Raw genomic sequence first — 17,819 nt, 5'->3', positions numbered from 1 at the left:
ATAACAAGCGCCTGTTAAAGAAAGGTAATACTTAATATGTTCCTATTTTATCAGTGGCCTTTTTAGTAGTTTAGTATAAGAATAAGGTTGTAAAAAAAAAGATTTTTTGTAACCTTAGCGGGTCGAGAAGTAAAATTATATATTATAAAATAAACTGCGTGTATTCTGTTTAAAATTAAACAAATATAAAATAAAATAACATAAAAAGTAAGAACGCCTATGTCCAGCTAGGCGACAGATTAAAGTTATAACTAGGAGTTATAAAAAAATTATGTATTTTCCATATTAAATTATGTAAAGATGATAAAACAAAATATATGAAAAAAATACAGTACAAAAAACTAAATATAAAAAGTGCATTGAATAATGATGAAATATTCATTTCTTAATTTTTATTTTATATTAATACTTCAACCTAACCTATCCATCATTGTAAGAATAAGTATACAGGAATGTTGAATATCTATTTTAATGTGTGACTACACATATTTATTTCAAACTATTTTCATTAGAAAATGGTTTCAAACAAATATAAAAATTGAATGTATTTTCTCCAGTATCTATTTATCTATGAACTATTTAAGTATCTATGAATAAGTTTTCACAAATATGTCATATTTCCTTTTTTTTTTCTATATGAATAATCAAATGTATCCTCAAATACTCTGAAAAATTTTTGAAACAAATATTACAATTAAACCATTTTTGTTCTGTATGATTACGCAAACATTTCTTCAAATGAATTTTCCATGAAAATGATTTCAAACAAATACAACATTAGAATGACTTTTTCCTGTATGACTACATAAATGTCTCATGAAATTACACCTATCTGAAAAAGTTTCCTCCTGGTTTCCTCCTGTATGACTAAGTAAATATGTGGTCAAAATATTTTTATGTAGAAAAGTTTTCAAACAAAAGTCACATTTGAATGGCTATTCTCCTGTATGACTATGGAAATGTGTCTTCAAGTTACCCTTATGAGGAAAAGTTTTCAAACAAATTTCACATCAGAATTACTTTTTCCTGTATGACTACGTAAATGTCTCATCAAATTACTCCTATCTGAAAAAGTTTTTAAACAAATATCACATTTAAATGGTTTTTCTCCTGTATGACTACGTAAATGTGTCATCAAAGTATTTTTATGTGGAAAAGTTTTCAAACAAAAGTCACATTTGAATGGCTTTTCTCCTGTATGACTACGGAAATGTGTCTTTAAGTTACCCTTATGAGGAAAAGTTTTCAAACAAATGTCACATTTGAATGGTTTTTCTCCTGTATGACTACGCAAATGTGTCTTCAAGTTACCCTTGTGTGAAAAAGTTTTTAAGCAAATGTCACATTCAAATGGTTTTTCTCCTGTATGACTACGTAAATGTCTCTTCAAACCACTGCTCTGCGAAAAAGTTTTATAGCAAATATCACACTTGAATGGCTTTTCTCCCGTGTGACCATACATTTGTATATTACTAGAGAATGGTTTCCTACCAATGTCACATTTGAATGGTTTTGTCCTTGTGTAAGTATGTGAATGTATATTTGAATTAGTTAGATTTGATTGATCCAACTGGTTTGTGGTATTCTGCAGTTCCATTTTCATTTCATGTTCAACTACTTCAATTTCATCTTTTATATCAAGATTTTTCGTAATACATGAATCACTTTTACTTTTATGGTGAATTTTCATCTTAAAAAAAATGTTTCCTTTTATACAATGATTGATTTTTATGTGGCATAACAATTCCACTTGTTTTGTGTATAATTTCCCACAATATACACATATCATTAATCCCATAGCATATGGTTGAATATATTTTCCATTTCGTATCAATCCTAGAACCGTTAAAGACAAATTTCAACAAATATAATTTGTTGAAAGAATTAAAATATTTATAGACATATGCATATTATTGGTATAAATAGTAGTATGCAAGTAAAATGGAGTTTGAAATTAATACATAAATGTCTAGTAATTGGAAAAGAAACCTAAATAATTAAAAAAACACATAAATCCTGGAATAATAGAAAAGAAGTGTGCTTATTGCCTAGTCAAGAGCTACATCATGATAATAAGAGAAAATAGTTATGATTGTTTTAGTTTTCCAGGAGTATCTTTGCTGTCTTAACTTCTATAGATTGTTCCAGTAATTGGAGCTGAGAGCTCTAATGGCTGCTTGGCTATCAAAAAATAATCTCCTGTTTGCAATAATTCCAAGTGCCAATAACAACAATTATTCATATATTTGTATCAGGAAGCCATTTAAAATCTGTATAACTACTTCTTAAACTGACAGAAAAAGATATTATAAAACACATAAAATGTTGTACTTATTGCAGATTACTATAGTTCCCAATTTCCCATATATAAATTGAAAAGTTGTCATTGGAATCAGGAACATGAAATTTTAAACAAATAAGGCATATTTCATACCATACCAAGTATAACACCGTTAAACTTTCGATTATATCAATAATCTCTCTAGTTTTGGGTTTTAATTGATATTGAAATATTTTAGTATTGTGCAATAATTGAAAATGAAACCTTGCTCTTATTATTGAATAAAAAAATACTTAAGACTTACATGTAACACTAAAGCAGCCACAAGTAATTTCAACTAACCTTTTGATTTGATTCGCTTTCTATGGGAAACTTTTGAATATTCCAGTTTCTTTAATATGATGTGGGTACTGAGTATGTTCCTTTTTGTTTTATTACTTATATCTCCATTGTTATCAAATATTTTATTTGTATTCAAGTCATCGTTGATTTCTAGTTTGATTGGATAAATTCCATTTATTTGTTCATTTATATTTTCAATTTTTATTGCGGATACTTCGTCAATTAATTCTTGTTTTACATGGACCTTAGACAGAAAATCATCGTATGCATCAATTTCTTCTTTAACATTTTGGACATCCATTTCTTCGTTAATAACCTTTCCTGTATTTCCGTGTTCTTAATTACATCAAATTAGTAAAAAATGTATTAATAACCATTATGACAAAAAGTCACGTAAAACCACAATACTTGTAAAAGTAGGTTAGTTGAAACCATAGATCAACCACATTCCACACAACCACAGAAAAAGTTTGAAATTTGTAACTTTATTTTACGGGGGGTGTTCAATACATTTTAAGATTATAGAATGTGTGATAATTCTTTATTATTTCCCGTTATCACAATTATCTTTGATAATTGTTCCAAGACAGATGTAATTCCTCTCTTAGATTTTTTTTATTTTCATACGTTTTAAGATTTGTCATTTTCAAGAGCTTGGGTTTCTCCTCGTTAACTTTTAGTTTTGCTATTTTTATAAAAATACAGTCTAATTTAAACAAGTGAATGCATTTTTTTTTTCTTTAACTAATAACTTCAATTTTAATTTGGTGATTCTATTTTCTATGGATGAGAGAAATGTTGAATGCTAACAGGAGAGAAATGAAATTAAAACAATAGAAAAAAAATTTTCTTCATTGATTAAAATAATAACCATAATATGATACATTCCTTGTAAAGGTGATCCAATTTTAGGGGTTAATTTCTAATAAATATTGTAAGCTTTGCGCTTTATTTTTTCAGCTGGTATTCTATACATATTCAGATTGTAAAATATGTAGTTCTTTAATTTATATATGTAATACTCCTATATGAACAGTTGGTATGGGAAAAACGTCCCCACGTTACGGTGCCGACATTATGAATTTTCTCTCTGATGATTTATAACGTCATCATACAATAAGTTCACTTCACTAGAATCTCTATGACTGGGATCTGCATTACCTTCACATCTTTGAATATTCTAGGTACATTGATCGTAACATCTTTTATTAAAAACAAATACATAACAAAAACATTTTATAGAAGTATACTATTTTATTTTACTCCCAACGCCATCTATAAACGAATTCCCAAACCAATCATTACAGAATTTGTAGAAAAATTCAATAGCTACAATATTCCCCCGCAATTCTGTAATCTAAAAATAAATTGAACAGGAAAGATCTTGGCAGAATAATGATTGATTTTATTTTAAAATCGCACATGGATAACAATATTGACTGATGACAATGATGAGTACTCCAATTCTGCACTGGACAGTGCAACTACATGTTAGTTCTGTGTTTTCCATTTTAAAATGTTATCATTTATTTTTATCTAATATCCTGTGCCGTTTTCCCTGCTTAAAATATTGTTAGAAGAATCTGAATTTTAGATATTTCTAATGTTGATGGTTATAACAATTTTTGGTAAAATAACATAGAGAAACCGAGATTTAGTCTGGTATCGAGCATTATACACATTAATGAACCAATAAACTCTTTATATGGTAGATCAGTGGTTCCGGTGCACACCCAGGGGTCCACGGGAAGCTCTACAAAAGGAGTGTATTTGAATTTCCATAGTTAGATATAATTTTTTTGCTGTGTTGATAATATGATGTACATGTATCAACTAGTAATAAATATTTGGAAAGTGGTTTATGAGAAAAACAAGTTTGGGAACTTTTCTAGTAGATTTTTGTAACAAATTTGAAATTTCGGTTGCATTGGCAAATCATGCGGTGTACATTCCAACATATTAAATCTTTTCGAAATTTTCTTAAATAAATTGGTTTGTTCAATGTACAACTATGGGCATTAAAGCCTTATCTATAAATGCCACTATAACTACTTCTTCAGCCTCTATTCAAGGAAGATTCTGCCAAAATTGCAAAGCCTGTAACTGGATGACTGACATATTATCATAGACAGTAACTAGTAGGTGAGTAACTGTAATTCTACAGTTTCATAATTACAGAAAACTTTCCAAATTAAAATTTGTAAAAATAATAAAACAAATAGAATAAATGAAAAATATACAATACAAATAACTATGTGTAAAAAGGCGTTTAATAATAATAAAACACTCATTTCATAATTATATAAAAAAATTAATAATCCTCATTTTTTTTATTCCGTATCAAAACTTTAAGTTTTTTCAATTAATGGACATTATAACTATTATAAGAATAGGTAGACAGGATTGTTGAATGACTATTCTCTTGTGTAACTACATATATTTACTTTTAAATCACTTATATTATAAAATGATTTCAAACAAATATAAAAATTGAATGTATTTTCTCCTGTATCTATTAATCTATCAACTACTCAAGTATCTATGAATAAGGTTTCGAAATTATGTCACATTTGGCTTTTCTTCTATATGACTACTCAAATGTGTTCTCAAATTACATTTCTGTGAAAAAGTTTTGTAACAAATGTCACACTTGAATGGTTTTTCTCCTGTATGACTGCGCATATGTACCTTCAAGTTACCTTTGTGTGAAAAAGTTTTGAAACAAATTTCACATTTAAAGGGCTTTTCTCCTGTATGGATACGTGCATGTCTATTCAAATTACTTAACTGTGAAAAAGTTTTCAAACATATATCACATTTGAATGGTTTCTCTCCTGTATGAATACGCAAATGTATTTTGAAATCAATGGACTGTAAAAAAGTTTTAAAACAAATTTTACATTTAAAGGGCTTTTCTCCTGTATGGATACGCAAATGTGCCTTCAAATGACTTGTATCTAAAAAAGTTTTAAAACAAACGTCACATTTGAATTGCTTTTCTCCTGTATGACTACGAAAATGTCTGTTCAAAAGACTTTTCCGTGAAAATGATTTCAAACAAATATCACATTTGAATAGCTTTTCTCCTGTATGTCTAAGGAGATGTCTCTTCAAATTACTCCTATCTGAAAAAAATTTCAAACAAATGTCACATTCGAATGGCTTTTCTCCTGTATGACTACGAAAATGTGTCTTCAAATAACTTGACTGTGAAAAAGTTTTCAAACAAATGTCACATTTGAACGGCTTTTCTCCTGTATGTATACGTAAATGTGCCCTCAAATGACTTGTATCTGAAAAAGTTTTCAAACAAACATCACATTTTAATTGCTTCTCTGTTGCTTGATTACACAAATGTGTCTCGAGATCACTGGATTGTAAAAAAGTTTTAAAACAAATTTCACATTTGAATGGCTTTTCTCCTGTATGATTATGCAAATGTCTCTTTAAATTAATTTTCCGTGAAAATGTTTTCAAACAAATATCACATTTGAATGGCTTTTCTCCTGTATGACTATGCAAATGTCTCTTCAAATTACTCCTATCTGAAAAATTTTTTAAGCAAATGTCACATTTGAATGGCTTTTCTCCTGTATGACTACGGAAATGTGTGTTCAAATTAATTTTCCGGGAAAATGGTTTCAAACAAATATCACATTTGAATTGCTTTTCTCCTGTATGATTATGCAAATGTCTCTTCAAACTACTCTTATATGAAAAAGTGTTTAAACAAATGTCACATTTAAATGGCTTTTTTGCTATATGACTACACAAATGTGTCTTTAAGTAACTTGTATATGGAAAAGTTTTCAAACAAATGTCACACTTATATCGCTTTTCTCTCTTGTGACTAGGCATATGTATATTTAAATTATTTTTATAAGAGAATAGTTTCCTAATGATGGCACATTTGAATGGTTTTGCCCTGGTGTCAGTGTGTGAATGCATATTTGAATTAATCTGAATTAAATTCCAACCCTTATGAATATTTGAATTCAAATTATCAGTAACATCCAATTGTTTTGTGGTGTCCTGCAGCTCCACTTTCAATTCATTTCCAACCATCTCAATTTGATCTTTAATATCAAGATTTTCCATATGTGTATCACTTTTACTTTTATGGTGTATTCTAATCTTGTAAAATTTGTTTCCTTTTATAAAATGATTCGTTGCTAAGTGGTATAACAATTCTACTTGTTTAGTGTATAATTTCCCACAATATGCACATATCATTAACCCCATAGCATTTGGTTGGATATATTTTCCATCTCTTATCAGTCTTGTACCTGTTAAAGACAAATTTTTGAATAATTTGTTGAAAAAATTTTATACACAAATGCATATTATTTGTAAAGAATAGCATGAAAAATCAAAATGGGGTTTGAAATTAACACAAAAGTGTCTAGTAACAAGAAATGGAACTTGAATAAAAAGCACATCAGAAATATCCAGGAATAATAGAAAAGAAGCGTACATGTAGCACAGTCAGAGCTACACTTTTATGATAATGGCTAATAGTTATGGTCTTATAGTTGTCCTGGAGTATCTTTGCCTTCATTACCCCTGTAGATTGTTCCTGTGATTTGAGCTGAGAACTGCCAATCAATAACATTTATGTATTTATGTTATAAAGCTGTTTAAAATGTTTATATATACTTTTTTAACTGACAGAAGAAGATATAAAGCACAGAAAATATAGTAATTATCATTGATTATTATAATTCTCATAAAATGAAAAGCCGTCATTGGAATTAAGAACATGAGGTTTCAAATAAATAAGGTGTATTTTGTACCACAACATGTATAATACTTCTATAGATTAATTTATGTTGATAATCTCTCTAGATTTTTGTTTTTAATTGGAAATATTTTAGTATTCTGCAAGAATACTAGGAAGTTACATTTTTCTCCCCATTATTGAATGAAAAATATACTAGACTTTATATGTTCAACTTACCTTTGTATTTGATTCGCTTTCTAGGGGCAACTTTTGAATATCTTGTTTTCTTTTTTGTTTCAACAGTTACATCTACATTGTTATTAAATATTTTATTTGTATTCAAGTCATCGTTGATTTCTTGTTTGATTGAATGAATTCCATTTATTTGTTCATTTGTATTTTGAATTTTTATTGTAGATACTTCGTCAATTAATTCTTGTTTTATATCGATATTCGACAGATTAGCAATTTCTTCTTCAAGATTTTGGATATCCATTTCTCTGTTAATAATATTTCCTGTATATAGTGTTCTTAATTATATGAATTAAAATAGTGAAAAAATGATAACCAATATTTTAACGATAATAAGACACGTATAACTTCAATACATGTAAAATGTAGGTTAGTTAAAACCATAAAAAAATTAGTTACATCATCGGAACTTTTTAGAACAAATGGTTAACACAAACATGATTACGTTCACCAAAGTGCTGAATATGAACGAATCTTAGTTTTGTTCGCTGTCCAATTCCAAGCAGTTTAGGGACCAATAACAATGCATTTTTGTGTTGTCGTCTAACTAGGTTCTGAATTTTTAGCCGGTAGATTGTTAAAAAGGTTTCTCTTCGTGTTCTCGGTTTTCCTCCAAAATTTCTCCGTAAATATTTATTAATCAGTTCTTAAAGGGTTTCTCTACCAAGGTTGCACTGTATTTTCAGATTTTTTATAATGGAAAAATCTCTCACTTTCAGTACCATTTTCAAGTAAATCTTAGTATGATTAATTAGCAGCAGTGAAGGCGAAATGAAAAATAACATTATGCAACAAGCAGACCTTGAGGAAGTTTTTAAAAGAAGAAAAATGGGAAGCAAACAAAATCAAAATTCTGATAGTGTTTATCATTTTTTATTTATTTAATCGTGCATTTAATCAGTATAAGAATAGAAATCAGCATATACATACAATATTGTCATAAAGAACTTAGTCCATTTAACGTACAGTCTGCAACTGAATTTATTTTTAGTACTTTTAGATTTTTTGTAAATTAATATTGCTATTAGGCTGGTATAGAAGGATAAATAAACGAATCCAGTCGAGAAGAAAAATTGACAAAAAATCTATTTGGCAGACATAATCATTAACTTTAATGTTAATTGTTGAAAAATTGAACAATGATATAACGGTAACAATAAACAAAAAATGTATTCTTAAAACAACCGATACATCAACTCGAAAGATGATAATTGATAATTAAACTCATCTGCGCATCATAATTTTTTGGTACGTACGTAGCAAAAAAGATCTGATTTACAGCATTTTTCACAAATATTACCAATAAAACTAATATAACAAACAAAAATACGGAATTAAAAGCGTAACAGCTACACAAAGACATTTTAGAAACAAAATGGCGTAGCAGTGTTGCCACTTGCCCGGTACAAATTACGACATATATGTTCTAAATTACGACATTTCATTCAAAAAACATAATTATTGGGACTTTATACTTGAAATATATCTAAATGTACATTCATCATATGAATTTGATTTTAGATCTTAATTTGCGATGTAATAATTATATTGACAGTAATTTAAATCCTTTTAGTAATTTGGCAAAGACGCTTTATATAAATGAAAGTATATTAGAAGCATGTAAATACATATTTGCGCAAAGGCATTATCATCCCGATTCAATCTTTCTCGTTTTTTCCACCAGTCTTGAAAGAGTATTATTTCTGAAGAAATTATGATCAGAGATCAAATAGATCACCGATCGTAAGGAACGTCGCGTTCGGTTTCAATATAGAATGGACGAAAAAATGAGGAAGTCAAATTCCACAACCATTATATACGAGGTCTGGCTATTAAATAAAGGGACTGGTTCCGAAAAAGGGTTTTATTAGAAAAAATATGCAATTGAAGCGGTGGGATATACTAACAGTAATAAGGCACAAAGGAGAGTTACAAACAAACCCACATACAAGTGAAGCTAATAATAGCGTGGTTAAAACAACCATTTGCTTCTCGAATATCTTGAGTTTAGGAACTTACAAAAAAGTTTTTCAATTTTTCTTCAATCCAGTCTGCGTCGCCATCTATTTTCATGCTTCACAATTCACAGATTTCTATTTGTTGGAGAATATTGTGTACAGGGCTCATTTCATGATTATATCAAAAAATTAATTACTTTGCCTTTTTTTTATTCTATATAGTTTTTTAATTAACATATTAGAAAATTGTTTCAAACAAATGTCATAAATGAATGTATTTTCTCCTGTATGTAAATATCTATCAACAATTTATCAATGAAAATGTTGTCAAACATATGGCTTTTTAAATTTTTAAAGTTTTTAAACAAAAATAATAGTTTTGTTTGGTTTTTCTCCTGTGTGTTTATGTAAAAGTTTCTTCAAAATACTCATAAAATTTTCAGAGTTATCTCACATTAGAATGACTTTTCCCCTGTATGACTCCGTAAATGTATCTTGAAATCACTGAACTGTAAAAAAGTTTTAAAGCAAGTTTCACATTTGTATGGCTTTTTTCCAGTGTGACTAAGTGAATGTTTGTTCAAATTACTCCTATCTGAAAAAGTTTTAGAACAAATGTCACATTTGAATGGCTTTTCTCCTGTATGGATGCGCAAATGTGTCTTCAAGTTATCTTTATCTGAAAAACTTTTTGAACAAATGTCACATTTGAATGGCTTTTTTCCTGTATGACTACGCAAATGTCTCTTCAAATTACTCCTATCTGAAAAAGTTTTCAAACAAACATCACATTTGAAAGGCTTTTCTCCTGTATGGATACGCAAATGTGCCTTCATATTACTTGTATCAAAGAAAGTTTTAGAACAAAAGTCACATTTGAACGGCTTTTCTCCTGTATGACTACGTAAATGAATCGTCACATTACTCGTCTGTGAAAAAGTCTTCAAACATATATTACATTTGAATGGCTTTTCTCCAGTATGACTCCGCAAATGTGTCCTTAAACTACTCGTCTGAGAAAAAGTTTTTGAACATATTCCACATTTGAATGGCTTTTCTCCTGTGTGAATACGCATATGTACATTTAAACTTGTTGTATAGGAAAAAGTTCTCCAACAAATTTCACATTTGAATGGTTTTTCTCCTGTATGACTACGCAAATGTGTTTTTAAATCACCGGACTGTGAAAAGGTTTTAAAACAAACTTCACATTTGAATGGCTTCTTTCCTGTATGACTACCCAAATGTCTCTTCAAATTACTCCTATCTGAAAAAGTTTTCAAACAAATGTCACATTTGAATGGCTTTTCTCCTGTATGGATACGTAAATGTGTCTTCAAATTACTTGTATTAAAAAAAGTTTTCAAACAAATGTCACATTTGAATGGTTTTTCTCCTGTATGACTCCACAAATGTGACTTTAAATTTATTTTCTGAGAAAATGGTTTCAAACAAATATCGCATTTAAATGGCTTTTCTCCTGTATGACTACGTAAATGTATCTTCAAATTAATTTTCCGTGAATATTGTTTCAAACAAATATCACATTTGAATGGCTTTTCTCCTGTATGACTTCGCAAATGTGTTGTCAAGTGACTTGTATATGAAAAAGTTTTTAAACAAACATCACATTTGAATGGCTTTTCTTCTGTATGATTATACAAATGTATCTTTAAGCCACTTTTTTGTAAAAAAGTTTTACCACAAATATCACACTTATATGGCTTTTCTCCTGTATGACTACGCAAATGTGTCTTCAAATTAATTTTCCATGCAAATGGTTTTAAACAAATATCACATTTGAATGGCTTCTCTCCTGTATGACTATGCAAATGTCTCTTCAAACTACTCCTAATTGGAAAAGTTTTCAAGCAAATGTCACATTTGAATGGCTTTTCTCCCATGTGATTATGCATATATTTACTTTTATAAGAGTACAGTTTCCTACCAAAGTCATATGGTTTTGCCCTTGTGTAAGTATGTGAAAGCATATTTGAATTAGTTTGAATGGATTTCAAACTCTTATGTACATTTGAATTTAAATTATTGGTAATATCTAATTGGTTTGTGGTGTCCTGCAGCTCCACTTTCAATTCATGTTCAACTATTTCACTTTCATCTTTTATATCAAGATTCTTCATAATACATTTATCACTTTTATGTTTATGATGAAGTTTCATTTTATAAAAATTGTTTAGTTTTATACAATGATTCATTGCTAAGTGCCACAACAATTCCACTTGTTTCGTGTATAAATTCCCACAATATACACATATCATTAACCCTATAGCATTTGGCTGCCAACATTTTCCATCTCTCATCAGTCCTGTAACTGTTGAAGACAAATTCTTTAATAATTTGTGGAAAGAATTAAAATATTTATAGATATATACATATTACTGGTAAATAAAATTTGAAATTGATGCAACAATGTTTAGTAACATATTAACATACACAGTGGAAATCAGACCAGACACATCGAAAACAAAGAGAATATTAGAAACCACCGAATTGAAAATAGTGCGCAGGATCGCTGGAAAAACAATTTTTGACAGGAAGAGGAGCGAGGGCATTAGAAGAACATGTAATATTCACAACATAAATGAATGGACATTGGGAAGAAAGAGAGAGTGGAACGAACACATGGATCGAATGAATGGAGATAGAATGATCAAAATAGCTAGAGACAAGTCACCCTTAGGGCGCAAGAGATGGAGTGACAACCTCTCTAATAATTAAAATGCAGACAATACGAGAAAAAACAAGCATTTTGCTTACATTGGAGACAGAAAAAGTGTCTAGTAACAGAAAAAGGCTAAATCATTTGAAAAAAGCACATAAAAAATATCCATGAATAATACAAAAGAAATGTGCTTGTAGCCCAGTCAGAGCTACAGCAAAATGATAAGTGCCAATATTGATGATTTTAGTTTTCCAACATATCTTTGCTTGTCTCAACCTCTGTAGATTGTTCCAGGAATTCTTCTTAACTAACTCATTCAACTTGGCCAAGCATTACCAAACCTGCTTGAATCTTATGACATTGGATCTCAGAGCTTTAATGACTGCTTGGCTATGGGACAGGATAATCTCCAGTTTGCAATAATTCCAAGGGCCAAAAATAACAATTATTTATTTATTTGTGTCAGAATGCTGTTTAAAATTTTCATATGTACTGTAAGATAGAGAAATTATACACTAAATTATTCAATCAGCTACCTTTGGCATTAAAAATGTTCTGAAAATTTACAAAAACATTCTACTTGAAAGACCTTATTATTCTGTGGAAGAATTCAACAATTTACTATAGACTCAATAGAATAGCATAATTCAATTTAGTGTGAAGTAAGATATATTATAATTATTAAGTTGTTAATGTTATTCTACATTTTTATATTACACAATATAAAATTGTGTTGCTTTGTGGATAAAATTTTCTAATGACAATAAAGCTTATCTCTCAGTTCAACTCACCTTTTGATTTATTTCCTTTTCTATGGGCATCTTTTGAATATCCTGGTTTGTTTTTAATGATATGAGTACTGAGAATGTCCCTTTTAGTTACATCTACATTATTATCAAATATTGTAGTTGTATTCAAATCATCGTTGATTTCTTGTTTGATTGAGTGAATTGCATTTACTTGTTCATTTGTATTTTGAATTTTCATTGCAGATACTTCGTTAATTAATTCTCGTTTTATTATTTGGATATTCGACACAAAATCATCTTGTATATCAATTTCTTCTTTAACATTTTTAACATCCATTTCTTGGTTAATAACCTTTCCTGTATTTCCTTGTTCTTAATTATATCAATTTAATTAGTAAACAAATTAATAACCTTGGACGTCCAAGTTAATAACTATTATTTTAATGATAATAATACACGTATAACCTCAATACATTTACATTTAGGTTAGTTAAAACCACAGAAAAAGTATACCAATTTTGTTTCAATCTTGGAACCTTTCGGAACAAATGTCTAACACCAGCATGACTACGTTCACAAAAATTCAGAATGTGAACCATAGATACATAAGAAATGAATAAATCTCTTTCTATGACAATTATTCAAGAAAAACTGTACCAAACAAAGTGTGACAAAGTTATAAACAGGTTATAAACTGACACCACAAGTTGGGACATACTAACCTAAAATATATAAAACAATGATGAGCAATTAAGTACGTAATATATGAATTAAATGGTCAATGAAATAAATATTGATAAGGACTTTGATATGCCGTGTGATGTCTGTTTTAAAGGAAAACAGGAATTTATATTTTTTTAAATATAACTGAACAGGAATCTGTTCTCGTCTATTCGTTCTGTTCCACAATTAAATAAAAAATATGAATTTATATGAAAAGTTTCATACAAAATTTGCCTAAAACAAAAGGATTCATTATTTCACAAGTATTGCAACAAAAACTATAATTGAGAACTTTGGAAGAAGATGGTAACAAGCCACAATTTACAAGAAATGTGTCCTCAAATTACATTTTTGTGAAAAATTAAACTTCAATGGTTTTTCTCCTGTACATTTATGCAAAAGTTTTCTCTTGTATGACTTCGCAAATGTCTCTTCAAATTACTTTTATCTGAAAAAGTTTTTAAACAAATTTCACATTTGAAAGGCTTTTCTCCTGTATGGATACGCAAATGTCTATTCAAATTACTTATCTGTGAAAATGTTTTCAAACAAACATCACATTTCAATGGCGTTTCTCCTGTTTGGATACACAAATGTGTCTTGAAATCAAAGGACTGTAAAAAAGTTTTAAAACAAACGTCACAATTGAATGGTTTTTCTTCTATATGACTATGCAAATGTCTCTTCAAAAGAAATTCCTGTGAAAATGGTTTCCAACAAAAATCACATTTGAAAGGCTTTTCACTTGTATGAGTACGCCAATGTCTCTTCAGCCTACTCTTTTCTGAAAAAGTTTTAAAACAAACATCACATTTGAAAGGCTTTTCTCCTGTATGAGTTCGCACATGTCTCTTCAACCTACTCTTTTCTGGAAAAGTTTTAGAACAAACATCACATTTGAATGGCTTTTCTCCTGTATGGACATGCAAATGTGCCTTCAAGTGACTTTTATCTGAAAAAGTTTTCAAACAAATGTCACATTTGAATGGTTTTTCTGCTGTATGAATATAAAAATGTCTCTTCAAATTTAATTTCCATGTAAATGTTTTCAAACAAATGTCACATTTGAATGGCTTTTCTCCTGTATGACTATGCAAATGTGTCTTCAAAAGAATTTTCTGTGAAAATGGTTTCAAGCAAATATCACATTTGAATGGCTTTTCTCCTGTATGAGTATGGAAATGTCTCTTCATCCTACTCTTTTCTGAAAAAGTTTTATAACAAACATCACATTTGAATGGCTTTTCTCCTGTATGGATACGCAAATGTGCCTTCAAATGACTTGTATCTGAAAAAGTTTTCAAACAAACTTCACATTTAAATGGCTTTTCTGCTGTATGACTATAAAAATGTCTCTTCAAATTAATTTTCCATGTAAACGTTCTCAAACAAATATCACATTTGAATGGCTTTTCTCCTGTATGACTAGGCAAATGTCTCTTCAAAATACTCCTATCTGAAAAAGTTTTTAAGCAAATGTCACATTTGAACGGCTTTTCTCCTGTATGACTACATAAATGTGTTTTCAAATTAATTTTCCGTGAAAATGGTTTTAAACAAATATCACATTTGAATGGCTTTTCTCCTGTATGGTTAAGCAAATGTTTTTTCAAATCACTTGACTGTGAAAAGGTTTTAAAACAAATATCACATTTGAATGGCTTTTCTCCTGAATGAGTATAAGAATGTATTTTCAAACCATTCATACGTGAAAAAGTTTTAAAACAAATTTCACATTTGAATGGCTTTTCTCCTGTATGACTACGGAAATGTGTCTTCAAATCACTTGACTGTGAAAAAGTTTTAGAACAAATATCACATTTAAATGACTTTTCTCCTGAATGACTTTTCAAATGTCTCTTCAAACCACTCCTCCGTGAAAAAGTTTTAGAACAAATATCACATTTGAATGGCTTTTCTTCTGTATAGCTGCACAAATGTGTCTTCAAGTAACTTATATATGGAAAAGTTTTCAAACAAATGTCACACTTAAATCGCTTTTCTCTCTTGTGACTAAGCATATGTATATTTAAATTACTTTTATAAGAGAATGGTTTGCTACAAATGTCACATTTGAATGGTTTTTCCATCTGGTTTGTATTTTCCTGCAGTTCCACTTTCAATTCATGTTCAAATACTTCAATTTCATCTTTAATATCAAGATTTTCCATAATACATATATCACTTTTATAGTGCTTTCTAATTTTGGAAAATTTGCTTCCTTTTATACAATGATTTATTGCCAAGTGGTATAACAATTCTTCTTGTTTTGTATATAAATTCCCACAATATACACATATCATTAACCCCATAGAATTTGGCTGCCAATATTTTCCATCTCTCATCAGTCCTGTAACTGTTAAAGACAATTTTTTAAATAATTTGTTGGAGATTAAAGATATTTATTAGTATTATACAATAGTGTCTAGTAACAGGAAAAGGAACCTAAATAATTTGATAAAAAACACATCACAAATATCCAGGAATAGAAGAAAAGAAGTGTGCATGTAGTCCAGTCGTCAGAGCTATACATCATGATGATAAAGGCTATTAGATGTAGTTTTATAGTTTTTTCAGGAGTACCTATCTTTGATTGTCTCAACTTCTGGAGATTGTTCCAGTAATTCTTTTTACATAGCTCATTTAACTTGTACAGGCCTTACCAAACCTCATGACACTGGAGCTCAGAGTTCTAATGGCTGCTTGGCTATCTGAGATGATAATTTCTTATTAGGGATAATTCCAAGAGCCAATAATAGCAATTATTCATTATTTGTGTCAGAAAGCTATTTAATTATTTTATATACTTATTAAACTGATAGACATATATCATTAAGAACATAAAATGTTATACTTATAGGAGATTATTATAATTCCCATATATAAATCTAAAAGCCACCATTGGAATTAAGAACATAAAATTTGGAATAAATAAGACATATTTTGTACCATAACATGTATAACATTGTTAAAGATTCAATTATGATTATAATCCCTCTAGATGTTGGTTTTTAACCCTTTCACTGTTTCATGAGGGAGAGTCCTGTGTATTGGCCTGGTTAATTTGACTGAAAAATATTATGATCAAATTAATTATAAAAGTTGAAAAATTTCATGGAAGAAAATGGAATATAAGCAATTGTGATTTTTAGTGAGGACTTTTATAATTATTAAAGGAATGATTTAAGAAATTTTGTCATCACAGAACATTCATCTAGGTCTTCTAAAATGGGGCATATCATGCTGGGAATGCCTTACTGGCTCTACTATAAGAAAGAGTCACAGTGAAAAGGTTAATTGATCAGATATTTCAGCATTGTGCAATAAATGAAAATTAAACCATATTTAGTTACATCTTACTACTTACCCATTATTGAATAAAAAATACACTAAAGCAGTCATAAATTAGTTCAACTAACCTTTTAATTTAATTTTCTTTCTATGGGTAGCTTTCGAATATCCCGGCTTGTTTAGTTTGAATTGAGTACTCGAAATGTTCCTTGTTGTTTTATTAAGTACATCCACATTGTTATCAAATATCTCAGTTGTATTCAAGTCATCGTTGATTTCTTGTTTGATTGAGTGAATTGCATTTACTTGTTCATTTCTATTTTGAATTTTTATTGTAGGTACTTCGTCAATTAATTCTTGTTTTATATCGATACTTGATAAAAAATTATCGTGGATATCAATTTCTTCTTCAAGATTTTGGATATCCATTTCTCTGTTAATAACCTTTCCTGTATTATCGTGTTCCTAATTATATCAATTAAATTAGTAAAAAATGTATTTTAACGATAATAATACACGTATAACCTCAATACATGTAGGTTAGTTAAAACCACAGAAGTATAGGAGTTTTGTTACAACCTTGGAACCTATCGGAACAAATGGTTAACACGAACATGATTACGTTCACCAAGGTGCTGAATTTGAACGAATCTGTTTTGTTTGCGGTCTGATTCCAAATCAGTTTATTGTTTCCTTATATTTGTATTTTTATTATTAAGACTACTTATATAACTCAAATATTTTATTATTCAGTTATTACATTGCCCAGTGATACGAACTTTATAGACTATCAAGAATTTTCGAAAGAGACAAATTTGTT

At 29.1% G+C, this 17,819-nt stretch overlaps 4 protein-coding genes across 7 annotated transcripts; all 4 read right to left on the bottom strand.

Moving 5' to 3' along the window:
- Positions 1-142: 142 nt before the first annotated feature.
- Positions 143-3,168, bottom strand: LOC130447984 (zinc finger protein 569-like). Of its 2 annotated transcripts, none has more exons than XM_056785083.1 (2): positions 2,624-3,168; positions 143-1,836 (listed from the first exon to the last, which is right to left on the bottom strand). In XM_056785083.1, exons 1-2 carry the CDS (start codon positions 2,922-2,924, stop codon positions 995-997), a joined length of 1,143 nt encoding a protein of 380 aa, XP_056641061.1. In that variant the 5' UTR covers positions 2,925-3,168; the 3' UTR covers positions 143-994. The 2 variants fall into 2 exon arrangements, with proteins under 2 accessions (XP_056641061.1, XP_056641062.1); XM_056785084.1 differs by having other exon boundaries at positions 143-1,065.
- Positions 3,169-4,875: 1,707 nt separating this feature from the next.
- LOC130447789 (zinc finger protein ZFP2-like) lies at positions 4,876-8,144 on the bottom strand. The gene is made up of 2 exons (XM_056784807.1): positions 7,581-8,144; positions 4,876-6,909 (listed from the first exon to the last, which is right to left on the bottom strand). Exons 1-2 carry the CDS (start codon positions 7,837-7,839, stop codon positions 5,183-5,185), a joined length of 1,986 nt encoding a protein of 661 aa, XP_056640785.1. The 5' UTR covers positions 7,840-8,144; the 3' UTR covers positions 4,876-5,182.
- A 310-nt stretch (positions 8,145-8,454) lies between these two features.
- On the bottom strand, positions 8,455-13,620 carry LOC130447788 (zinc finger protein 271-like). Its single transcript, XM_056784806.1, has 2 exons — positions 13,028-13,620; positions 8,455-11,885 (listed from the first exon to the last, which is right to left on the bottom strand). The coding sequence occupies exons 1-2, from the start codon at positions 13,320-13,322 to the stop codon at positions 10,009-10,011; spliced, it is 2,172 nt and encodes a 723-aa protein (XP_056640784.1). The 5' UTR covers positions 13,323-13,620; the 3' UTR covers positions 8,455-10,008.
- On the bottom strand, positions 8,455-17,561 carry LOC130447787 (zinc finger protein 665-like). Of its 3 annotated transcripts, none has more exons than XM_056784802.1 (2): positions 17,128-17,561; positions 8,455-16,064 (listed from the first exon to the last, which is right to left on the bottom strand). In XM_056784802.1, the coding sequence occupies exons 1-2, from the start codon at positions 17,426-17,428 to the stop codon at positions 14,077-14,079; spliced, it is 2,289 nt and encodes a 762-aa protein (XP_056640780.1). In that variant the 5' UTR covers positions 17,429-17,561; the 3' UTR covers positions 8,455-14,076. The 3 variants fall into 3 exon arrangements, with proteins under 3 accessions (XP_056640780.1, XP_056640783.1, XP_056640781.1); XM_056784805.1 differs by lacking the exon at positions 8,455-16,064 and adding an exon at positions 16,095-16,419 and having other exon boundaries at positions 17,128-17,527; XM_056784803.1 differs by lacking the exon at positions 8,455-16,064 and adding an exon at positions 16,095-16,776 and having other exon boundaries at positions 17,128-17,487.
- Positions 17,562-17,819: the final 258 nt, after the last annotated feature.

The sequence above is a fragment of the Diorhabda sublineata genome, chromosome 8, assembly GCF_026230105.1.
Source record: "Diorhabda sublineata isolate icDioSubl1.1 chromosome 8, icDioSubl1.1, whole genome shotgun sequence".
NCBI lineage: Eukaryota > Metazoa > Arthropoda > Insecta > Coleoptera > Chrysomelidae > Diorhabda > Diorhabda sublineata.
The sequence above is the reverse complement of the archived record's forward strand: the minus strand, read 5'-3'. Positions and strand labels throughout refer to the sequence as shown.